The 26,002-nt window shown below is 35.1% G+C and overlaps 2 protein-coding genes across 5 annotated transcripts; one reads left to right on the top strand and one right to left on the bottom strand.

Moving 5' to 3' along the window:
* Nucleotides 1-392: 392 nt before the first annotated feature.
* LOC123221791 (DNA topoisomerase 3-beta) lies at nt 393-25,342 on the bottom strand. 4 transcript variants are annotated; one of them, XM_044644704.1, is made up of 15 exons: nt 25,133-25,342; nt 24,993-25,049; nt 24,473-24,576; nt 22,422-22,515; nt 21,107-21,206; nt 18,855-19,098; nt 16,746-16,908; nt 16,539-16,658; nt 6,438-6,517; nt 4,005-4,283; nt 2,595-2,763; nt 2,190-2,318; nt 1,851-2,063; nt 1,326-1,505; nt 393-1,212 (listed from the first exon to the last, which is right to left on the bottom strand). In XM_044644704.1, the coding sequence occupies exons 1-15, from the start codon at nt 25,154-25,156 to the stop codon at nt 568-570; spliced, it is 2,601 nt and encodes an 866-aa protein (XP_044500639.1). In that variant the 5' UTR covers nt 25,157-25,342; the 3' UTR covers nt 393-567. The 4 variants fall into 4 exon arrangements, with proteins under 4 accessions (XP_044500639.1, XP_044500641.1, XP_044500640.1 ...); XM_044644706.1 differs by lacking the exon at nt 4,005-4,283; XM_044644705.1 differs by lacking the exon at nt 25,133-25,342 and having other exon boundaries at nt 22,422-22,510; nt 24,993-25,011.
* On the top strand, nt 11,824-14,019 carry LOC123221792 (ketol-acid reductoisomerase, chloroplastic-like). Its single transcript, XM_044644708.1, has 2 exons — nt 11,824-13,840; nt 13,920-14,019. Exon 1 carries the CDS (start codon nt 11,854-11,856, stop codon nt 13,699-13,701), a length of 1,848 nt encoding a protein of 615 aa, XP_044500643.1. The 5' UTR covers nt 11,824-11,853; the 3' UTR covers nt 13,702-13,840; nt 13,920-14,019.
* Nucleotides 25,343-26,002: the final 660 nt, after the last annotated feature.

Raw genomic sequence — 26,002 nt, forward strand, 5'->3', positions numbered from 1 at the left:
TCACCACTACAAGACATAGAAACGCAGCACTTAATTGAATCTCAAGGGAAGAGATACAGGGTAAAGATAATCAGTACATTAGTACACCTAATTTAAAAATCACAATTTTTTTTTTCAAAAAATAAATCAATTAATAATTTGTGAAATTGAACTTTAGAAGTTTGACTCGAGCAGCTCAGCGGGCTAGACAACAACAATTTGTGGCTTTAGTGTAGTCATTAAAGCTGCACAAGATTCTTCAAAATAATACAAATTTCTAATCTTAAAACACAGAAATCTAATTAAACAAGGTATGAAATACTGTTTAAAGAGGTTTTTTTCATAGGAAAGAATACAAGTCAATGGGGATACTAAACTAATCAATTTCCCTAAAATGTTCCTTAAGAGTCCCGGAATAAAATTTGTTCTTAATTAAGTTTACACCAATTGCTTTACATAAATAAAGTTTGCACCAGAATGAATGAACCATAAGAACAAGTCATAAGTTTCAGAATTTTTGTTTATAAAATCAACTGCACACTCAAAACAATTTTAAGATCAAATACAAAGGTGAATAAGTAAAACCTCTCAAAAATCTCGAAAACTCATTTTTGGATCCACCATTTTTCCAGAATTCCGTCCTCTTCCTTTATATCCACCTCTCCTTGCACCTCTCCTTCCCCTACCACCTAAATGTTTGAAAAACGATCTACCATGTTTCACTTCAATGAGAGAATGAAGCAATTCATCACAAAGAATGCAACCAATATGCAAAGTAGCTCCATCATCCAAAGGCGACGTTTTCTTATTGAAGTCCACTTCTATTAGTGTAGAATCACATTCAGGGCATTGATCACAAGTGGTGGCAATTCGATGTGCACCTTGAGGGAGGTAGACAAGGCAATTGCACATATTGCAATAGAGTCTCCACTTGGGGGCACTTACTGGGTCTAAAACCAAAGTACCATTGCATTCTGGGCAAGCACAAACTCCTTGAGCTATTAGAGAATGTCGGCATGTTGGGTGCGGACAGAGGAAGCAAGGCATGCCTGCTTCTTTACCAAATTTCCCAGAACCATTCGTTTTAGTGGTACCAAAGAGTGTGTCTATACCTTCAAATGGAGGATTGTTGTAGCAGAATGGGCAGAGAGGGAAAGACTTGCCTTCTGGCCCAGCCATTGAGAAAATCAAAAGCTCAAAGCCATCCAAAGGACATGTCAGCTCTTTGTAGAGCTGTTAAACGAATAGAATAAAATAAAATAAAATAATATTTATTAGCTTAAATCCAAAATGGTACTCCCAAGCTCGGACAAATTGAAAAATTACTACACAAAACGTATTATTACCTTAATGGTACCCTTTTCAGGGAGATTATAAACCTCCTCACATGTAGCACAGTACAGCCTTGATGGCTGGGTAGAAATGTACTTCATATACCGCAGGCATTTACCGCATTTACTGAGAAGACGTCCAGAGTCAGAAAGTGGGGAAAATTGTGCTTCAAATAGTGCATCCATGTTTTCAATCTGCACCAAAAAAAGGGAAAGCAAATTGATTGGTTAAAACTAGAATATGAAGAAAGCAAAATGTTGAGTAGAATGAACCTTGAATAATTTTAATTGATTAATAGTAACTGAAATCCAGTAGATTGACCCTTAATATAAAAGCATGCCTCATTCTTAAAATGAATTTACAGGGGGATATATCACAGTTTTCAGAATAATTGGGGAAGTTTCTAGTGACTTTTGGAACCAGTCAGCATTTATTTTAGTCAAACTAAATGGCAGGCCAATGAAACCATATTCAAAAAGCAAATCATTTGCCCAAGTCCCAATAGTTGAGACTTAAGGACAAGAGATAAGATTTTTAACCTGCTTAACAAAGAAACTGTACTTCTCCTTAAATTGTTGTAGCACGTGCTGCACAACACGAGAATGATCTGCCTGACCCTTAGCAACAAGTGTTATCTGTTGCTCGATGAAACTTCGGATATCCGGCAAACACAGATCTGGATCAATACACTGATAGCCTCTTATAAGCGCAATACCTAACGGCGTAGGGACCAATTTCCTGCCAGCTTGAACCTGCAAATTGAATGTAAAGTTAATACTAAAATCTTGGAAGCATAACCAACAAAGTTAAATTATCCATAGAAATGCACTAAATATCCAACAGTAAGGGAGTAATTTTTGACAGTAAAATGTTATAACCTGGACGTAGTTGCGCTCACATATGTTGTTAATATGCACAGGTATTGATGCATCTGTGCCTATTCCATTCTTCTCCATCAAGGAAATAAGCTCACTCTCACTGAGATAATCAGGTGCGACAGTATTGCCCTGCCAATGTAAGGAACTCAGGATAAATCATAAACTTAAAAAAAAAAAAAATTAACAGTAATACCAATCATTATATCATAATGCCACTATACTTTATTTGGCGGAAAATGCAGTACATTATAGCCCTTGTCAACCTTACCCTCCCCACCATATATGGAGGAAAAAACTCCCAAGTTTAATAGAGAAAATTGTAGATATCCTGAATTTTCAAATTAACTAAAAAATTAAAAATATCAAATTGTGGCAAAAATTGAACTCTGGAGGTCAAAAAGCTACCTCGTTCAGCTCCACCCTTGAAACTTCTATTTTCTCTCCTTTAGAAAACTCAGGCAGGTTTCTTTCAGTTATTGCTAGCCATGGCATAATTGATGTAAATCCTTCGACTGTAACATGATGCCCTACACAATGGAAGTACTCTCCACCCATTGAAAATTTTATCTTTTTCCTGGAATGGACAGCAAATGTTAATGCTATGCTACAATATAGAAGTCACAAGCCAATATATACTTGCAATTTCTGCTTTCTGAATTTCTTTCATCTGAAAAATGATTAGAATTTTTTCATGGCATAAAACACGGTCCTCACAAATTTTAATTCTAAACCAAGATATAAGCAAATAATCCTTTCAACACAAAGCACAAGACAATTCTTTTTTATTTTTTTATGAATATAATGCAATTATTTTTGGATCATCAAAAGAATTGTTATACCTACTTCCACAATAAGCACATTAATAAAATGACTCACATGATTGCATTCTTTAAGAGTAAATATGTTTTCGGCAATCTGTGCTACAAATGATGATGCTCTAACTAGAGCATCTTCTCATCAAGCGTAAAAGTCAAGAACCAACAAAAATATAGTTGTCACCAGTAGTCAGTATAGATTCTCTTGGGTGGCAAAGAAAAGCCCAACACATTAAGCATACCTACACATTCATGGCATAGGGTTTGTATGAGTTTCTTCTAAAGTTTTAATTGAGGGGGAAAATCATAATGTTTGAGAAGTAGAGAACCCTTTTGAGCCTAAGCAAACACTTAAAGAACATAACTTAAAACAAGAAGACCAAATGCATTGTAATAAATTGCAAATGGAAGGGAGAAAACTGATAGAATGAGTACTCAGTTGGGATATGACAGAGCATAATCAAAAATAAAAAGCTGGAAGACGTTACAAGACAATAAGAGTGAACCACCAGTGCAATCATAAATAGTCAGGCTCTGTTTGTAGACCTGGATTGGGTAGAACAGGAATGAGATTCTCAATCCATACATTCATGGAGTTACAGCTCCTGTTATTACAATTTGACCAACATATTATAAGAGGAGGATCATCTCTTTTACATATATCAAGACAAAACTGCAACTTGCTTGGTCACCCTATATTTCTCTTGTGCAAGAGTGTGGCAGGGGGGTTCATATGTTGTAAGAAAAAAATGAAAGCAATACAGAGAGATGAGTTAATGTTGAAAGTAACGAAGCAGTAATATCATTTCAACACCAAGGGTAATGGAGAAGATGACACAAGATACTTTTTTATTTTGAACCTGCAGGGAAAAGAATGTATAATTCTCTCTAGCAAATGAGCTTGGCTCATTATGCTGTAATTTAACTCATTATGAGATTCCCATTCCTGTCAACAAATCACTGTTACTGTTAATCTTTAGTCTGGGAACAATGCCTTTACCTTACAAACTTGCAGTCCGGAGACACACTGCCCAGAAAATGTTGGCAGACATATTGGTACAGTCTCCAAGCATCTTGGCCAAGATTATCTTCAGTTGCAAACTGCATTGGAGTAATAGGGGGATGATCTCCTGCATCTGTTCCAGACCGTGGCTTATGATAACCTTCAGCAAGGAGCCTTTGTGCATAATCACCCCATACTAGACTGTTTGCTTGTGCACTAAGTGTCCCTTGAAAATCAAATGAAGAAGGGTAGGCAGTACTTTCTGTACGTGGATAGCTAGAAGAGTGGCATAAAGATTAATAATGATTATTATATTCCACAGAGACGAAAGAAAAATGAGAGTTAAAATGAAATATTAAGGGATCAAACAAAAGGCTGATATATTTGGATTAGATTCCCAGATTGAATCACATATATTGCCAAGATGTCATTTCAAAACAAGGTTATTCAAGGTTCAAAAATTTGTCCAATCAGGAACCTCCAACTTAATTTATCATATGGCTGTCAATTCCAAAGCAGTCATACTTTTCCTTAGGAGGAAAAAAGCACTACAGCCTAAACTTTGAAGCCTATGATATCAGACTAGATACATACAAGATATTAACTAACCTTCGGTAACCTTGTCAGATATAGATCTTTTGATGCAACAATTCTAGAAAATAGAAAAATGATTATCTTTAAAAAAAAATTCTCTGAAAAACAAAATAAAAGGGTGCACAGGCAACTTGTGTGTGTAATTTCAAAAACTAAATTTGTCAGCAAATGATTTTTGAACAGTTGCAAATGGTCAAACAAACCCAAAAATTTGAAAAGAGTTAAGTGCCAGGAGTGAAAGTAGACCAAGAACACAGAAAATAATTCATGTGAAACATTCATCTATAGTGCAAAAAATAAACTCTAAGCCGGTTAAATCCCCTAGGTTATATTATACAGTTTTTGTGCAACAATATATCCACATTTGATGCCATACAACCTCCCATGACATGTCGTTCAATATTCAACAGGAAAAGAGAATGAAAAAATAAAAAATAAAAAATAAAACAAAACAAATGACCTACAATAATGAAGAAACATCCAACAATAGAAGTCAACAAAACGAACTAGTCAACATACTCTTCTCATAAATAATTATCTGTTAGAATTCCAAATGTAAAGTATGAGACTTAGATCCCACATTGGAATGGCTTTAAGCTTGTCCTAAAGTTCAGCATGTCATTTAGTAGCAATCGTGCGGTGGGAGCAGTGACGTCAGCATTGGAATGCTCGCCTGAGGCTAGCAAGAAGTTGGCACACACCCATCCCGCGTGGGTGCCAAGACTGTGGAATGTAGTGGTATGTTAAGATTCTAAGTGTAAGGTATGAGACATAAATTCTACATTAGAAAGTATAGGCTTCTGGTGTAAGGTTTATATAGTCTTAAGTTTTTCAATCTCAATAGCTAGCTTTTGAGATATGATTCTCTTAAGGTTCATATCATTATTACACAACCATGATTCTAGAGAGATAAACCAACAAATATAATTCAGTTTATCTTCAGGCATTGTTCCCCCATAAGAGAACATAGTAAAGGAATACAAGCATGCATCAATTATACACATCTACCCACAAAACCAAAATGCTCAAAAAGAAATGCACCCATCTCAGATGAATTTCTCAACTGATACAACAAAAGCTTCACTCACCTAACACAGCAGCACTACATTAATGCATTGAAGTTGAATCTTGAGAAGTAAAGAACTTTCCATGTCACCAATAATTTCCATTTGTGGATTTCATATGTGCACCAGTCAACAATACCACCAAAAAAAATGCACATATCAGACAAACATCTCCATAGACACAAAACAAAAGTTTCGCCTCACCTCACATATTACTCAATGAATCCAACAAAGTTGAACCTTTAGAAGTAAAAAAGTTCCATCTTTTTCAACAAATTTCCATTTGTGGATTCAATATATGAACTAAACCAGCAATATAACCATGACCTACTATTTGGTATAAGCTCACCTCATAGGAGAATCATTGTCAGCATAATTTTGTTTAGATTAAAAAACCAATAATAAAAAATATGTGTCTGACTAATTCTTGCTCAACTAATATACTTTTTATCATATCCATCCTCTGCAAGAGAACAAGGAGAATATAGAGCAGAATACACCTTTACCACAACTACCCTTGTAACCACACCCGATTAGAAAGAAATGCATCTATATGAGACAAATTTGTCCATTGATACAAGAAAAGTCATTACACATCTCACACACTAGCACATAATGAAATCAAATCAAATCAAATCAAACTGAGCCTTGAGAATACAAGTCTAGAATGTGGACACAAGTATCACATTTTATACTTATACAACCACAAAAGAATAAATGAAAGCAAAAGACCAAACAAATTAATCAAGATGGAAAAAGTTATCGAGAAAACCTGATGAAACCTTGAGTATACAAGCGCTCAGCCAACTGCATAGCCATTTGAGGACCAAAGCCTAATGCACTTGAAGCAACCTGAATGATATTTTAATAAGTAATTATGAACAAAGGTGGTTTATGAATTTTGTTCTCTATATATTTGATTCTAAGAAATACATCATTTTATACAGGAGTATACCTAAACTAATTTAGGAATGATACTAACTATACCTAACTACATTATGAAAGACATCTAAGTTTTCCTATTTTACAAGATCTATTTCTTATATAACAAGATACATTTCAACACTCCCTTTCAAGCTGGAGAAAATAAATCTTATGCATTAAGTTTGTTACAAATATAATTAATCCAAGGACCTCGAAGAGATTTAGTAAGAATGCAATGAGTTGGTTGTTTGAACTGACATGACTTGCAGTAATGCTGCCGGACAGAATCTTCTTACGAACAAAATGACAGTCAATTTCTATATGTTTCATTCTTTCATGGAATACCAGATTGAAGGAAATATGAAGTGCACCCTGATTATCACAAAGTAATGACATTTGTGATATACTTGCAAACCTCAACTCTTGAATCAACTGTTTCAACCAGATAAGCTTACGAGTAACTAAAGTCATAGCACGATATTTTGTTTCTGCACTTGATCTACCACAACATCTAGCTTCTTATTCTTCCATGATATAAAGTTTCCTCCAATAAGAACACAATACTCAAAAGTAGATCCTCTGTCTGATGGTAAACCTACCCAATCAACATATGAATATCCAACAACTTGTGTATGACCCTTATTCTCATAAAGTAGACCTTTTTCTAAGGCTCCTTTGATGAACCGTAGAATCCAAATAATGGCATCCCGATGATGATCACATGAAAACTACAGAAACTGACTAACAACACTAACTGAAAACGAAAGATCATGTCGTATAATAGTAAGATAATTGAGTTTACTAAACCAATTTTCGATATCTCCTAGGGTCTGTAAAGGGCTCTCCCTATCCAAGTTAAAGTTTAGTATTAAGGTCCATGGGAGAGTCTATGGATTTGCAATCTAATTATACTTGTTTCTTCCAAAATATCCAAAGCATATTTCCTTTAAGAAATAACAATTTCAAATTTAGACTATATGACTTCTATGCCAAGAAAATACTTAAAATAGTCCTAGATCCTTAGTCTGAAAGTGTCTAAACAAATGCTGTTTTAATTGCTCAATATCGTCTTGATCACTTCATGTTATAACAATATATGAACATAAATAACCAAATAGATGCATTATCTTTGTAATGTATGTCTATAGAACACAGAATGATCAGACTCGCTCCAAATCATGCCAAACTCTTGAATAAATGTGTTAAACCAACCAAACCAGACACAAGGAGACTGTTTTGGGCCATACAAAGAATGGCAAAGTTTACATACCAAGCCAAACTCCCCGTAAATAACAAAGCCAAACAATTGTTTCATATAAATCTCCTCTTGCAACTCACCATGAAGAAAAGCATTTTTTATGTCCAACTAATATAGTGGCCATTATCACATAGCAACCATAGACAACAATAGGCGAACAGACAACATTTTAGCCACAGGAGAGGATGCTTCATAATAGTCAAGGTCTTATGTCTAAGTGTAACCCTTGGCAACTAATCAAGCTTCCAACCTATCAACCTCATCATCCGGACCAACCTTAACAGTATAAATCCACCGGCAACCATCAAGGGAGTGTCCAGGAGGTAGTGAAACCAATTCCCAAGTTCCATTGGTATGTAAACTAACATCTCCTCAACCATTGCCTAACGTCACCCTAGATTAGAAATTATCTCACAAACAGTGCTTGAAACAGTTATAGAGGATAGAGTAGACAAAGACATAAAAAGGTAAAGATAACCGATGATAACTAAGGAAATTATAGATGAGATGAGGATTGTGAACAAAGCGCATACCTTTGTGAAATGCAATAGGAAACTGATCATCAGGAGGCAAAACCTCAGCAATGAAGGAGGTTGGCAAAGGTTGGCATAGGAAGTGGATGCACAAAGGCCTCAGGCACGAACTCACTAACATCAGCACCTGTGGGAGGGTGGAATGGAACAAGATCAGTACTCGGCGGTGAAAGAGACTCCTTAGTAGGACTAGGACAATGAGTCGTAAGAGCGGATTCAGAAGGTGACTTGGGGAAAGGGACAATGTATTATAAAGGAAGGATTTCTGAGCCAATGAAGAGGAAAAATAAGGAGGGACTCAACAAAGGTAACATTAGCAGAAAGATAATATTGACATGTTTCAAGAGAATAATGCCAATAACTTTTCTAGAGACCAGAGTATCTAAGAAATAAACATTTGAGAGCATGAGCGGTTAATTTGTTGCAACTAGAAATAAGTCATGAACAAAACAGGTACACCCAAAGACAGAAGGGGAAAGAGAAAACAAGGGTTGATTAGGATACAGAACAATATGAGGTACCTTATGTTGTAAAATTGAAGACATTTGATTTATCAGAAAACATGTAATGAGGACCGTATCTACCCAAAACCGAAAGGGAACATGATTGTTTATAAGAAAGGTGTTGGTAGTTTCGATGAGATGTGTATTCTTCCATTCGACAACCCTATTTTGTTGAGAGGTATAAACACAAGATGACAGATGTAAAATACCTTAGAAAGACATAAGCTTAGTGAAGGAAGTAGAAAAGTATTCATATGTATTATCACTATAAAAGGTACAAATAGTAGTAGAAAATTGTGTCTTTATCTTAGTACAAAAATATTCAACAATAGAAAACAACTCAGATCAATTTTTCATTAAGAACAATCAGGTGCAACACGAGTAATCATTAATAAAAGTAACAAAATATGAAAACTTAAAACAAATGCGACTCTACTATGACTCCAGACATTTGAATGAATTAACTCAAAGGGGGATACAACCCAATTATTAACACGCTTTGAAAATGATTTTTCGAGAATATTTTTCATGTTGACAAGACTCACATTGAAAAGGTGATAAAGAAGAAAGACCAAGCACCATCTTTTGAAGTTTGGATAAACTAAGGTGTCTGAGACGATTGTGGATAAGTGTTAGAGACTTAGTAATCGTGCAGGCTACAAAATCAAATGGTAGATGTAAATGGTAGAGATCTTATGACTTAAGTCCTATGTCAATTGTCCATCCCGTACTACGGTCCTACATAACAAAAAAGTCATTAATACAAATAATGATACTATTTAAAGAACGAGTGAGTTTACTAATAGAGACAAGATTAAAAAGGCATTCAAGGAGATAAAGAATAGAATGTAAAGGCAAAAAAGGAAGAGGATGTGCACAACCTATTGTCGTTGCTCGAGCTATAAATCCATTGGCTAATGTAACAACAGATAGAGACTGAGATTTAATACAATGGGAAAAGTAAAAAAGATTACTAGAAATGTGATCAAAAACACCAGAATCAAGGACCCATGGCTTGAGAGGGAAAGACTAAATAAGGCACACTGCTAAGTGACCTGTGGGTGCAACAGAAGCAACATTAAAAGAAAACTGTTTGTTGGCTTGATTCTTGAGATATTATGTTAGAACTCATATATATATTTTCTGCAGGAAAAGAGAATATAAAAAAAGCTGTGACCCAAAGGCAAAATCGGAAGGCTGTCACCTTATTGCAAATCCAACCACTCAGAATATGAAACGTGGCAGAGCAGGAGAGAATGAAATGGCGGTGGAAAGAGTTGAAAAAGGGAGCAGGTGGGGGGAAAAAGGGGCAGGTGAAAATACTAAGGAAAAGTGGGGAGAGAGTAGTTCTCTCGAGTGTTGAGCATGTACTGTGGGGCTCTGAACTAGAGTGTTGTAACCTTCTGGAAAAATTAGTATCTGGAAGTGTAACTAAATAGATAGTGCAGTAGATGAAAATAGTGATTGTATTGGAAAACTACTTTGTATTCATTATTGGAGAAGTATTCAATACAATTCATATTTTCATTGCCTTGTGTGTGTGTGTTTGCATTGTCATTACTGTTTTATTGCTGGTTGCAGTGTGGTTGAGATTGGAGTGCAGGGAAGATTGTGAGAGCAGAAGAAGCATCCAGGGGAAGCTCTGCTGCTGGCGGATTCTCCAGGTATCCATCAATTGGTATCAGAGCACCGATTCTAGGGATGGAGAAAGTCGACTTCATCAAAGATAACGGGCGTTGGTGGATGGTTCGACGACTGACTCAATGGGAACTTCGAGAATCGATGACGAACAGAATTTGTCCTCGCTGTGACAACAAGGAAGAGCCGAAGCATGACTGTAAGCGCAAATCATGGGCCATTCTTGTGGTAGAAGAGGATGATCAAGATGATGAAGGCATCCTATTCGCATTCGATGGAGATTCAGAGAGGAAAAAAACTGACCTTGGTGATTTCGGTATTATGAAAGGAAGTCTGATGTCATATGAAGACCCATCGGTGGAAATAGGCCAACAGAAAGAAAAAATGGCAGATTCACAGGAGTTTCAGTTGCTGGAATCCATTGATTCATATGGGAATCAACTTCCATTGACGATGAGGATAGAGCAGACAATAACAGTTGCGAACGAAAAGCAAAAAGGGGAAGAAAATGAGAAATCCATGGAGATGCAACCAATTACTAGGTGCTCAGAATCTGTGAAGAAAAGAGAGACAGAAGAAGCTGCGGCTGGAGAAGGAGGCGTCCATGAAGAAGGAAAAGGAGAAGAAAATTATAACCCTACCCGACCCAAACCCAGGCCATTAAACCCAAAATCATGGCAGCCCATTTCTATGATACCCAATCTGGCCCGAATTCAACTAAACCCAATGTCATTCACATTCAATCTCAACAATCCTTACAATAATAATACAAGCCCAAGACCTGAGCCCAAACCCAAGTGGCCCACACAAAATCCAATATTATATATTTCCAAAACCAAACCCAATCCTTCAACTTATTTAACTACAACCAAACCTAACCCATTTACGCCACTTATATCCCAGCCCAAGCATATTATTCCAACCCTTACAATCAAACCCCACTCTAGCCAACATAACCCAACTCCAATAAAAGCTTCCGAGCCAGCATATCACCATACCACCCATCCTCTTTTTCATTCCCAAACTATTGAAATTTTTTCAATCAAATTCTACCCATTGACAGTACACCATGCCAACAACATGTCACCCCCAACTCATGACCGATTCAATAACATCAATATTACCCTTCAATTAATCCATCCTTTTTTAAAGAGGAGAGGGGAAGGAAAACAGGGAGATGGCCACCGAGACACATGCTACCGACGGTTGGAACTTGCATTCCTTATCGACAATGGTTTGGAAGGAAAAAGCACGACTCGAAAATGGCTGCAAGGGTGGGAGGGACTTGAATTCCTAAAGAATTTTAGTGTGATTGCTGTGTGTCCCAAAGGAATGGGTCCATCTGTGAGGAGACTTTACGCTCAGGGCAAAGAGATTAATGGCGCTGGAATTAATTCCAGTTTTGCTGTCCACCAGAATGTTGATGGTAGAGCAACTGATGTTGCCCTGGGATGGTCAGTTGCCCTAGGTTCTCCTTTCACATTTGCCACCACTTTGGAGCGGGAGTATAGGAGTGATATCTTTGGGGAGTGGGGCATTCTACTTGGTTCTGTTCATGGAATTGTGGAGTCCTTGTTCCGAAGGTACACTGTCAATGGAATGAGTGAAGATCAGGCTTACAAGAATACTGTTGAGTGCATTACAGGAATTACATCCAAGACCATCTCTACTCAGGGTATGTTGGCTGTTTACAACTCCCTATCTGAAGAGGAGAAAAAGGAATTTGAGACAGCTTATAGTGCATCATTTTATCCTTGCATGGACATCTTGTATGAGTGCTATGAAGATGTAGCCGGTTGTAGTGAGATCCGCAGTGTTGTCTTGGCTGGGCGTCGGTTTTATGAAAAGGATGGTTTACCAGCTTCCCCAATGGGAAAAATTGATCAGACTCGCATGTGGAAAGTTGGTGAGCGTGTCCGAGCAGCACGGCCAGCTGGTGACTTAGGCCCCTTGTACCCTTTTACTGCAGGTGTCTATGTGGCTTTAATGATGGCCCAGATTGAAGTCTTGAGGAAGAAGGGGCACTCATACTCTGAGATCATCAACGAAAGTGTGATTGAGTCTGTAGATTCATTGAACCCATTTATGCATGTTCGAGGAGTTTCTTTTATGGTGGATAACTGCTCCACAACAGCTCGGCTTGGATCAAGGAAATGGGCCCCTCGTTTTGATTACAACCTCACGCAACAAGCGCTGGTGGCAGTGGACAGCGGTGCCCCCATCAATCGAGATCTCATCAGCAACTTCCTTTCAGATCCAGTGCATGGAGCCATTGAAGTCTGCGCTCAGTTGAGACCTACCGTTGACATTTCAGTTCCACCAGATTTCACTCCAACAAAGGTGGAACCTGAACCATTTAAGAGAAAGGTGGTGAGGCTTCCAATATCAAGGCGTGGCCTTGGATCTAAAGGGCAAAATATTGTTGTGCTTACAAATCACTTCAAAGTTAATGTCACCAATTATAGTGTTTCCCTCTCATATGACGATGGTCATCCTGTTGATGGCAAGGGTATTGGAAGACGAGTAATTGACAGAGTGCAAGGCCGTGTTCTATCCGCCCCAAGGTTAAAAGTAGGAAATGGTGAGGATTTCTTTCTTCAAAATGGGCGGTGGAATTCCAATAATAAGAAATTAGTGGAGCCGACAAAGATAAAACGATGGGCTGTTGTGAACTTTTCTGCGCGCTGTGATATTCGTAGCCTTGTTCGTGATCTGATAAAATGTGGCGATATGAAAGGCTTGAAGGAAGACTTGCTAGAGGAGCAGCCTGAAGGTGTATCAGAATACAAGTATTCCTCCCATAGTGATCTTGAATTGCTTAATAAGTGGAAAGGGTTGCCGGATCGCAAATGGACTTGGGAATCATGCGACAACCTTCAATATCCCTTTCTCCAATCACACCTTGAGGACAAGGTGTCTCTCGATGGACGGGGAAATGTTAGAACTCATATATATATTTTCTGCAGGAAAAGAGAATATAAAAAAAGCTGTGACCCAAAGGCAAAATCGGAAGGCTGTCACCTTATTGCAAATCCAACCACTCAGAATATGAAACGTGGCAGAGCAGGAGAGAATGAAATGGCGGTGGAAAGAGTTGAAAAAGGGAGCAGGTGGGGGGAAAAAGGGGCAGGTGAAAATACTAAGGAAAAGTGGGGAGAGAGTAGTTCTCTCGAGTGTTGAGCATGTACTGTGGGGCTCTGAACTAGAGTGTTGTAACCTTCTGGAAAAATTAGTATCTGGAAGTGTAACTAAATAGATAGTGCAGTAGATGAAAATAGTGATTGTATTGGAAAACTACTTTGTATTCATTATTGGAGAAGTATTCAATACAATTCATATTTTCATTGCCTTGTGTGTGTGTGTTTGCATTGTCATTACTGTTTTATTGCTGGTTGCAGTGTGGTTGAGATTGGAGTGCAGGGAAGATTGTGAGAGCAGAAGAAGCATCCAGGGGAAGCTCTGCTGCTGGCGGATTCTCCAGGTATCCATCATATTATTCATAATCAACACCCGTGAGAGTTAAGGATGGTTGAAGTTGATTTCCAGAGGAGTCAAGGAGGACAATCTAAACAGCATTAGCTAACCGAAGAGGACGACTGTGCAGTTTATAGCATTTTTCTCTTGTATGACCCCACCTATGACAATAAGTACACCGTGGCCAATTTCCCTAGCCACCACGATCTCCCTGTTGAGTCGAAGAGGTAAGAGCAAATGAATCCAGACTAGAGGAACCAATTATAACACTTGGAGAGAACACATGGAGCAATTGAGCAAAGACCTCATCAAAGGATCGTATAACTATATTGGCTAGAATCTTATCCTGAACCAAATCAAGGTCAGGATTAAGGACAGCTATGAAGAATTTATCCCGTTGGGTAAAGTCTTATGTGACTAACTTACCGTGGAAAGAAGTAAGTTGAATTTCGTCTTATGAGATGTCATCCAACCAAGAAACTTTGAAATGCTCATTCCTTGTTATTTGAAATGAACAAGAGCAGACACAACCAAATATAATCTCTGAATATCATTAGTATAGAAGAGTTTAGCCTAAGTTAAAATTTCAAAACATGTTTGATAGGCCTTAAAAATGGACAGAAGTTAAGGATCAATAGTATTTCATAGCATACTACACAAAGAAACGTCAGTCCTAGTCTAGGTAGTTTTATCGAATTTAATATCCTTAGCTTTAAGTGGTCCTCAATACCTTGTCTCATACACCATAGTTCAATAGATGCAACCCACGAAACATAATTACTACTACCAATTAATTTCTCAGTAGTGATAATTGGGAGAGAATTAAAAAGAGAGGTTGTACCTCATTTGGAGCTCTCAATAGCCATATTAAAAAAAGAACAGAGAGGAAAAATAATCAAAACTGATAAAAACTATTGAAAACACCTGGAGATGAAGATGACAGATCGGACACAGCCAGGAGATAGAAGAAAAATCTATCTAAAGGGGATGGTGTCAGCTGTGTAATTCCACGCATGCCAGAGAGATAGATTAGGGGTGAAGATCCGATGAAGAACAGTAGGCATGTGCAAGCACGTATGGAGGCTGATGACGATGGGGTTACCACAAAATGAACCGTCAACATCTTCTGAGTCTACTAGAAGAGGCGATGTTGATGCGCGTTCGTCTAAGAAGGAGATTGGAGACAAAACTCGGTGTTGAGATTTGAGGGATTTGCTGGCAAGATAGTGTTGATCACAAAAGTATCGACATGACCATCGGAAAAAGACCAAAAACATGGTGGCTGAAAAAAGAGAGGTGGTGGCCAAAAAACGAGTTAGAGACACCGTGAAAAAAATTTCAAAGGTCTAATGTAGGCTCTGATATCATGCTAACAAAGGTGGTTGATGAATTTTGTTCTATATATATTTGATTCCAAGAAATACATCATTATATACAAGAGTATACCTACTAATTTAGTAAAGATACTAACTATACCTAACCACATTAGGAAAGACATCTAAGTTTTTCTATTTTACAAGATATATTTCTTATTTTACAATATACATTTCTACAGTATTAATCAATTTTCACTTATACAAAAAATAATATAAAGATTATTAACCAACAATCAATCTCAAAATATCAATAATGTATAGGTGAAACATTCACTTAAGAGCACAATACTTAATTAAAACAATGAATATCCTACAATGAATTAAGGCAACTAAATCAAGCTAACTCAAGATAACAAATTCACAGATCAAGAGTTGCACCTTTAACAATTAGATTATACTCTATATTAAAATGCATTATGAGACTAGAAATAATATTTTACATCACACACATGTTCCTTGAGCTATGAGTCACTAATATGAACTTCAATAGATAGAATGTATTTTTAATAAATATACTACTTTTAAAAAACTTAATCATGACACTCAAATTATTTGACATCAAATGTAGAAGGCTTCTCAAAGTTCGTACGTTCGTTTGTTGAAACGAGCTTGGGTAAAACACATTACAGTCTCTATAAAGATGACAAAAAGTTTTAATTTCAGTTATGTTGAAGGATGGAAAAATATCTACTTTCAGGAAAGCAAGAAAAGAGTTAAATACAATTTCCCACCCCATATTTGGGAATACCACAAGTTCCCACCCCTTGAATACCAAATTTACAAATTCCCACATAAAATCTAACTTCATTAGAAAAAAAAGATAAAACCTAATGGTAAAAGGGTATCAAAGTAATTTCAGCTTTCCAAAGATTTCAAGTAGCCCTTCTACAAGTTTGGGAACTTGCAATTTAGCCCGTGTGTTAGGGTTTGGAAATAGATAATGAAAGCATCATAGATAATTCTAGTATTCTATAATTTGTCCACTTTTACCGACCCTACTGCTAATTAAGTATTCGGGCATGGCAAGCACTTCTTTAATACCCAGACCTATGAATCTCATTTGCAACATAAACCTGATAGATATTGAAGTGTCCATGTAAAACTTATCTCCAAGTATAATTTGTGTTAGAACAAGAACGGTACTAGCCATCCTTCATTTTTGCTGACCTTTAGAAGATTCACAGTGTTAAGACCAGAAGGACGAACTTTGCTTTCCTGTTTTTCTGATATATCAATTACTTCTAGGATTGAATCATGTGTGACCGACTCTTGAAACATCATAGCAACCTGTAACATAAGGCATGATATGTATTACCTTCAAAGGTGAAGCTAACAATGAATGTTACAGTAAAAAATAAGGAAAGAAAGTCTCACATCCAAGTCAAACAACTTGTGACGTTCCCATTCTAGCTTAATTTCATACCCATTCTGTATTATGTAAGGATGCAGTGCCCAAAACTTTTCTGGCTTAAAGGAAGTAATTTGCAAATACCGTTGTACACAAAACCCCAGGGTAGGAGTTTGACATGGCCCATAGCTGAAATGAAAAATCAATAAGCACACCATAATGGTTGCCCGAGAAAGATGGAGAAAAATAACATACACACGAATACCTAAGTCCGGTTTTTTGTAAATATATCAAACTAAAATAAAAAGACCAGATATTGCATATTCTTCAATCAGATTAAAATCTGATAGAAAGTATTCAAAGCAATTAAAAATTCGAAGCCGTTGGAAATATGGGTAACTATATCAAACTCAAAGAGTAATAACAAGCAAATTCCCAAAAAACAGTATACTAAAAAAGGTAGTTGAATATGCATGCATAACTTGCAAATATAAATTATTTGTAACCACAATGACTATAATACAGAAAAAAGCTCGTATCACAATTATATTGCCGCCTAGTGGCCTCTTACTGTTGTATACATTTTTATTTCTTTAAGAGAAACAAAAAGGTTTTCCGTTCAAATAGTTACAAAAATTGCAAGAAACAATTTGGAAAAGATGAACAAGTTCACCAATTAAATCACAAATTAACATGAAACTTTAGGAAATTTTATAATTTCTAAAAGGCTATCTATGTAAGCATATATAAGCATTGCAAGATTTAGCATAACCATGACGTTGAAAGAATGCAGGTGAAATGTAAAGACATTTCAGGACACTAACAAAGAAGATAGAAAACGATAATTAATAATGCATCAGCACCAATAGAAATATTAAGGTGGGCAAGAGTTCCATCTTCATAAAGATTTGCACAAACAAACTTCACTAAGGCCGAAATATCTACAAATTCTTTTAGGGCTAATTCTAGATATCAGCAAAGCATTCAACAAAGTGAACCACTTGAATTTCAGAACCACTAATGAGCAAAAGCTAGCATAGATATTTTAAAGCCAATCACAAATCATAAATCCATACTTCAGTTGGGTTGGAGTAGAATCGCAGGACAAGATAAAATACTGAGTTAATAACTGGAACTAGACATGGCAAATGGGTTGGGCCAACTCATGGCCTAGTCTAAAGAACGAAAAAATGGCCCGACCAGTACTGTAGCCAATCCTGTCTGGCCCATAGGCCTTCAAAGCTGAGCCTGGGCATCAAGCCCATAGGACAACCCAGACTGTTACTATTCACATAATTATTGAAAAAATTAAAAATTAAATAATTATAATAAAAAAATTATTTTTTATTAAAATTAATGGGCCGACCCTTTTAAGGCCCAACAGGACACAGCACAGTCTGGCCCGGCCAGGCCCTATGGCCTTATGTATTTTTCGGACCAGCCTAACCCAAAAGCCCAGAACTATATAGGCCTTAGGCCCAATGGGCCACGCCGGCCGACCCACTGATACCTCTAACTAGAACTAATGCGAATCAGTTGTCTAAAATGGACAAGGATTCGGTAAAAGCTTCATCCAAATTTTGAAAAATTCGTTGTCACAATCACAAGGCACATGTGAAGAATCCCTTTGCAATTTACAATTTCCCTTAAATTTAAACTCCTATGCTAATGCCATTAGGGTTGAGGGAGATACAGAGTAGTCTTTTGAAGAGGCTAACCTCATCAATCCTATGCTCTTTAGGTGAGCTTTATTCTTGAATTTATCTAACCAACCTCATCAATTCACATGTCAACCTGGGAGCCACAAGACTGGTATTGTTCTAGTTGAAATTTAACCATAGAGCAAAGCAGGGTGTCTCACCCTCAATCCAACTTTCCCAATTATCTTGTTTTAGCATAATTTACAAAACACTCATGGATATTGGGAAAGAAACTAATAATGCAACATTTCTCCTTTTTTTTCCCAATTCACAATTGCAACTCTTTATACCAGGTCATACCTGCATCTGATAGGCAACTGAATTTCCACCAAGAGAATCTTAGTGGTGCCTTACCCAGATCACTTAAACTCCATACAGAGAGCAAAACAAAACTACAGTACTAAAGAGAACTATAAGAGAGATAAGAGAACCAACGAGATAACTCTGGAGTCAAGATTCCCATATTTTCCCTGGAAATATCTAGTTTGAAATCGTGTAAATGCGACACCAACTTTCAAATCTATCTCCAGCCGAGCATCAACAGCCAGTGCTTCATTTCTGTTAGGTTCAACAAGGTTATCCATAGCCTTAAAAATATCTTTCTCGGTAACTGAAGAAAACCGTGCACGATAAACCTTTCTTCTAGCATCATTTAATTGAAAGCCAGTGCTCTCCATGACTGCAGAAAAAATAAACAAATAAATAACAGAGGCTAAGAAGTAATGCCAGTAACTAATGAAACTTCCACACACTGTCAAGACTGTAGTATAATGTTGCATTCAATAATTCTCCTCAATAGCTTAGTCAAGAAGAGAAAACTTCCACAGTTGATAGCCTCTCCCCAGTTTTTATTTTTAGTTTTCAATTTGCAAATTTTTTTTCTGTTATTGTCTCTGCTGTTCAGTTCCTGATATTTTGCTGGTTTTTTGCTACTTTTCTGGCCACATTTGTTGCAGACTTTATGTATTTAAACTGCAGATTTATCTGACTAAAGGTGAAGCAATGAATTAATCAACTTTCATAGTTGTTGGGAAGCAGTATCCCCTCCAAGTGTTAACAGATATTATCTTCAATTTTCTGAAAGTTTAGTCAGTAGATACAGAGTGAAAAATAAAAGCTAGCTTTAAGATACAAGAGTTTTATGAATTTTACTTTTTCCTTACTTCTGATTCTTAAATAAAAATGTGATACAAAACTATTAAACAAGTTATCCACAAAAAGGGTATACTGTTTAGAGCAACAAAAAAGCACCAAGAAACTATACAAAAGTGATTCATTTGGAGGTTTGATCACATATAAGGACAAGTACAAGTGACCCATTTGCAATTCGTTGATGATACAACTTTCTTTCACTTGGTTGATAAAAATAGTTCTTCAATCTTCTTAGAAAAATTATTTTATGCCTTGTCTGTAAGGGTGGATCTGAGTCGAGCTAGCTTGGGCTTGACTCGGCATCGAAATGAATGAGCTAAACTCAAGCTAAGGTAGTCCCATCTTGACTTGACTAAGCCGTCAAAAATTCACTACAAATCCATCTTCTCTTACAACTTTTCATCTTCTCAGGCGATTCTTATTCTCCAACGACCCTTCTTCTTCATATTCGATGACCCTTTTTCTTCATCTCTAACACTTTTCAACAATCTCACTAACAAATTGAATACCAGCTTAAGCTCAAGCTAGTTTTTCAAGATTCAAGTTGAGCTCAAGCTAGCCCTAATTCAGGCTCAACTTAACTTGACTCAAATCCACTCCTACTTGTTTGGTTTAAGAGTAAATTTGAACAATAGTATTTTCTCAGGCATCAATATGCAAAGGTCCTCAATATAAAATTTGCAAATTCAATTGGGTGTAAAGGAAGAGATTGGTCGATCAAATATATTTAGGATTGTGTCTGGTGGGAAATTCTAGATCTATGAGTTTTTGGTGGGGGTGGACAAATGTGGTACAATTCAGTTTTCTAGCTGAACCATAATGTACTAAAAAAATTGTAAAAAAAAAAAAAATACCATACCATATAAGTTTAATAACCAAATCATACAAAACCAAAAAAAAAATGATACAGTATGGTTTATTGGTCTTTTGCTAAACCTTTTTGCTATTTTATAGCGGACTTTTTGATATTTGTAAGGTTTTATGACATTTTTGGGGGGTTTTGGTGATTTCAGATGATATTTTGAGAAAGACTAAAACAAAAAGATAAATGGTACACTTTGATTCAGTAACCAAGAGTCTTCTGTACCAAATTACACAGTTCCACAGTTTTGTATCCAGTCATAAAGAGGCAGGAAGAACGCTAGATGGGTGGAAGAAAACTTGTGTATCTAAAGAAGAAAGGTTGGCATTTATCAATATGTTTGATCAGTTTTCCCATTTATATTATGTCCTTGTTCTGCTTACCAACTCTTCTATCCAAGAAGCTAGAAAAGACTATGAACCAAAGGCCTATAAATTAAAAGAAAAATAATGAATATATATTTCTCTACAATAAATCCCTCCAGGAAGTCAAAAATAAGAAATTTAAGGCACTAAGCTGCTCAATCCCCTTGAATAAAGAAAAAAAATATTATTGTATGGTAAACAGATAAAAGTCCCCATTGACAATTAAAATTGAAGAGAGTATTTTATCAAGCAAGAACCATACGTAACCGGAAAAACATACACTGAAATGACAAAGAAAGAAAGTTTACCTTCAAAACATATATTTTCCCCCTCGCGATCACAATCTAACCACAACACCAAATGACCACAACCACGAGCTTCTTGACTTAGATGCCTACAGATATGTGCCTTACCACAAGACAAATCACCAGATTATTTGAATAAAAAATAAACATAAAAACATAACGACCAATGGTATATACATGCTTGATATATGCAAAATAAACTTTAAATCTAGTGACTTACCAGCAAAACTTAAGCATTTTTACAAGACCCTAATATGCTATATATCTTAATTACAAGACACAAACCTTGGAGGTACTTTGTAAAATTACCTATAGTATCGTAATTACAAAGCTACATTAAAAAAAATAAGCAACTTTATTTTTCCCCACCATGATATTTTGTGGGGAAACGATTTCTTTTGATGGACACACAAATTAAATGAAGCAAAAGTGAGTGGATGTAATTCATGAGTATAATACATTGAAACAAAAATAAATGTGCATTGACTCTTACTTTATGTTTCTTGTAAAAAGAAATTATAATTTGTTTAATTCATTTTCCTCCAACAGCAATTTAATTAAAATAGTATATGATAAAAAAATCAAGTTCATGTTAATATAGTTGAAAAAGAAAAATGTAAAGGAAGATAATTATATAGTTACAAATTATTGAAAGAAATTAAAACAAAATTCTACCAAATTCGTCAATTATTCTACTAGATATACATTCACTTTTTCATTTTAATAATCTTGTGTCTCCATGTCTTGAAAGCACCAAGATCAAATCCCAATTTTCTATATTTGTTTTATAATTTTTATCAAACACAGATTTGAAAAATGATATACAACTCACTCTAATAGTTTTATACAGCATAAACCTATTGGAGGAGACAATAACAAACGCATGAAACATGAGAAAAATTTTGGCCATTATACTGTATGTCTATTTTCTTTTTACAGATCAATACATATGTTTTCTTATAATTAAGCATTTTAATAAATATTTAAAAGAACACCATCAAGATTGTGTATAGAAAATTTTACTAAAAATAGCAAGATCCAAAAATCAAGCACTATATCATACAAAATCACAAAACTTCATACACAGACATGCAAACACATTTTTTTCATATTGTTGTAAGATGCATGCTTTGATAATCCTTAAAAAAAACAGAAAAACATCTAGCAACGTGAAAATTGTAGCAAATCATTATGAACACTTTTACAAGACACAAGTACAAACTTATTTTAATTATTGCAATTTTAACACAGTTAAAAGATCAAGGGAAAAAGTTCGAAAAAACTACAAACTGATGGCAAACAACACAGACACAGTTACCTTTGGGTTTGACTCTCTCCTCAGAACTGGAGCTCTGAAAAGATCTAAAGGGTCAACGCTAGACCAATCTTGATATGTTGCTGGAAAATCTACACTACAGTTACACAATGAAGAATTTGATCAAGAAAATGACAAACATAATTAAAGATTTACTAAACTAAGGCATGCAATGCAAAAAAAAAAAGAACATTACAGAGCAAAAGTGAAATTTCATATTACCATTCAGTTTGACTAAATATGGATGTAGAACATATAGAAAGATGCAAAGGGCTATTCAGCCATTGTTTCTCTTTATTTTAGGATTGAGTTCTCTTAGTTAATTAGGATTAGAATTATAAGAATTATATTTTAACTAGCATTTGATTTAAAAAGCCTATAATCAAGGTTTCCATCATTACTAAGACAACTAAGTCTTAAAATAGAGAAAGACAAAGACTAAATAGCCCTTTGCATTCTTCCTGTATGTCCTACATCACCTATACCAAGGTTAGACCATCCACCTATCAACCTAGGGGGCGTTTGGTTAGGGTAATATTTTATTACTAAAATAAAAAGATTACTTTAAAGATAGATTACTTAAAAGATTATTGTGTATAAATAATTACTATATTTGATAAAATTTGGTAGGTATAAATAATTATTATGTTTGGTTAAAGGTAATAAAAGATTACTAGTAAATTATTTTACTTAAATGTCCTTGAATATAATTATTTTTAAGTATTTTTTGTATTATTTATCATATTAATTAAAAATAAATTTATTTTTGTCTCAAAAAATTAATAAAAAATAATATAATTATAAAAAAATCAAGATTACCTTGGTAATCTTTAAATACCTAAAGTAAAGATGCTAATCAGATTACTACCTATATTACCTGCCACGTCAGAATTGGTAATAGAAGATTACTGTAATTTTTTATTACTGATAAACCAAACAAGAGAATAAAAGATATATTACCAAAGTAATCTTTAAATACAAAAACCAAACGCCCTCTTAATGTTTTAGGTTGAATTATCAAACAACTCTAAACCATGTGCTCCCTCCAATTTTGCTAGTTTTTCATGAGGAGAGTTTTTGGAAATTGATGCACAACAAGATCATGCAAATGCAATGAACTTCACTCTCTTAAAAAGTTAAGGCTCCATAGAGAATAAAATTATGGGTTAATGGTTCAGTCTCTTCCCTATTTAGTCAGACTAAATGTTGTCTCTTTATTTATTTTGACAATAAGTTCACGTTATGAGATAAGAAACAAGCTATCTAAGAACTCTAACCGTTTGCTTCCTCCCTTTTCACTAGTTTTTCATGACAGTATTTGGAAATTGATACTACAAGACCACACGTATGCAATGAACTTTACTCTCTTAAAAAGTTAAGGCTCCAGAGAGAATAAAATTATGGGTCATTGGTTGAATCTGTTCCTCATGTAGTCAGATTAGAAGTTGTTTCTCTAATTATTTTGACAATAAGTTCACATTATGATACAAGAAAATAATCTATATAACCAAGGAAACAGAAATATGAAACTAGAGGAAACAACCCATATATCTTCCCAAAAACGAATCTTACATCATTACCAAAATCATTAACTCTGGTTTCTTAGTCTATAAGTCAAGAAGTTGATTTTGCTAGTTAAAAATTGTAACAAAAAAGGGACAAAACTACTGAAACACTTAATATATCCTCAGAGATTGATAGGAACTAATATGTATAGATAGTATTTCTAATTTCCCCCCATTTCTACTTATTCCTACCTATTTGATTGACATCAAAAACAATATTGAATTACATATTTGATTTCCAGAAAAGATTGAATTCTAGAGTATAAAATCAGAAGAATTGACAAGATTCTAAACCATAAGACGGATTCAATTGAATTTTAGTTCTTCAAGAATTCTAAACACACTCTAAAAGTAAATGATTCCTTGAAAATCACAAGTGTAGCCAAATGAGAACCTGGCACAAGAAATATATTGGCAGGATAAATCTGAAACATTGACAAAAATATTCCCTTTTCTTTTCTAGTCAACATAATTAGAAAAAAGCTTAACCTGAAAACATGCCCAATCACTGATGTGACTTTATAATGCGCTTGAGATCCAAGAAATATAGAATCAAACTCATGAACCTCGGTACCACCCTTCCTTGTAAACATCTGTGGCATGGAATTTAAACATAGCATTCAAGAAAGCAGTAGAGCCTAAAGTAAATTCATTAAGAAAAGTAGTAACATTATACTAGGATTATATGTAAGGGTTAACATCAAGAGCTTATTTCACACAAATTTTAACAAAAGTTTCTGAGGAATCGTAAAGAATAGATACTAATTAATGGGTCTAATATATTGCAGATGAAAAAAAATCAATCTATCAATCCAAAATTGCTTTACTCTAATTTTTGCACGAAATGAATCATAAAAGACATGCTTTATCAATAATTCTCTTTCAACTCAAACGTAATTAGGCCTAATACAGCGAATTCACTTGTTTTCTTGAGCTATAAACAGTGCAGCACTAAAAGAAAGTGAATTAAACATCTAAAATGCAACGAAAGAGGGTAAGGAGAAACTACTTTGCCACGGGAGAGCACGGCAGCAATTGAGAGAGCGATGCTAGGCTTCTCTGCAACCTGAGAAATGTATATTACAAATAGTGAAAAAGAAACAACGGAGCAAAAGATATTTATTGAATGCATTGATGGGCGATTGTTACCATCAGAACTTTGAGAGGAGCCATAGCTTCAATTCGATTTTTAGTTTCTGCTAAGATACAGAGAACGCCGACGCTTGTGCTAGCGCGAAATTTAGCTAGTTCCCGAGTTTAGGAAGAAACTTGTGTTTTAGTAGAAAGAACTTAATTTTTTAGGTCAAAATTAATTTGACCATTTTACTAATTTTCTTTTAAATAAACTCACAACCAGGTGTTAAGAATCGGAATGGATTATGAATTATTTTGAGGTTTGATTCTAATGAAATTATTTTGATGGGTTTATTTAACCGAATTTTTAATTTTATATAAAAATCAAAATAAATTTGGTTTGATTAAATATTTTTTATACACTAAAATTAAATCTATGTATAATTAGGCATATCACAAATTACACACATAGCATAACAACGTACATAAAATTAAGAGAAATTAAAATAATTATCCCTTTTTTTGGGGTAATAAAAAATTTACCCCAATTGTTGGGGTTTAAAAAAATATCCTTATATTAAAGTATTTAAACGAAAATATCTCAAATATTCCCTTAAATATCAAAACTACCCTTCTTAATTAAATTATTATTTTTTTAAAGGGTAATAAACAAATTTACCCCTAATGTTGGGGTTTAAATAAAAATACCCTTAATTTAAAGTGTTTAAACAAAAATGTCCCAAAATAATACCAAAACTATACTTCATTTATTTCTATATAAACCACATATCTTCGTTCATTTTTAACATATTTGAGAGAGATTTCTAAAAAGAGAAAAGAAGTTCGTGTTCAAAATTTTTAGTGAGAAGAGAAAAGTTTGTCATTTCGAGGTATTTATCTCTACTACTACTTCAATCGTTATTATTTTATAATAAATTATAGTTG

The sequence above is a fragment of the Mangifera indica genome, chromosome 7 (genome assembly GCF_011075055.1).
Source record: "Mangifera indica cultivar Alphonso chromosome 7, CATAS_Mindica_2.1, whole genome shotgun sequence".
Taxonomy (NCBI): domain Eukaryota; kingdom Viridiplantae; phylum Streptophyta; class Magnoliopsida; order Sapindales; family Anacardiaceae; genus Mangifera; species Mangifera indica.

What these genes read in the sequence shown, in the direction of transcription:
- LOC123221792 (XM_044644708.1), top strand. Translation starts at nt 11,854, where the DNA reads ATGGGTCCATCTGTGAGGAGACTTTACGCTCAGGGCAAAGAGATTAAT.
- LOC123221791 (XM_044644704.1), bottom strand. Translation starts at nt 25,156, where the DNA reads ATGGCTCCTCTCAAAGTTCTGATG. An exon ending in ACAAGTTGTTTGACTTGGAT is followed by an intron (nt 16,659 to 16,745) that starts GTGAGACTTTCT and finishes CTTATGTTACAG; the next exon opens with GTTGCTATGATGTTTCAAGA. An exon ending in ACAGTTTCTTTGTTAAGCAG is followed by an intron (nt 1,506 to 1,850) that starts GTTAAAAATCTT and finishes TTTTTGGTGCAG; the next exon opens with ATTGAAAACATGGATGCACT.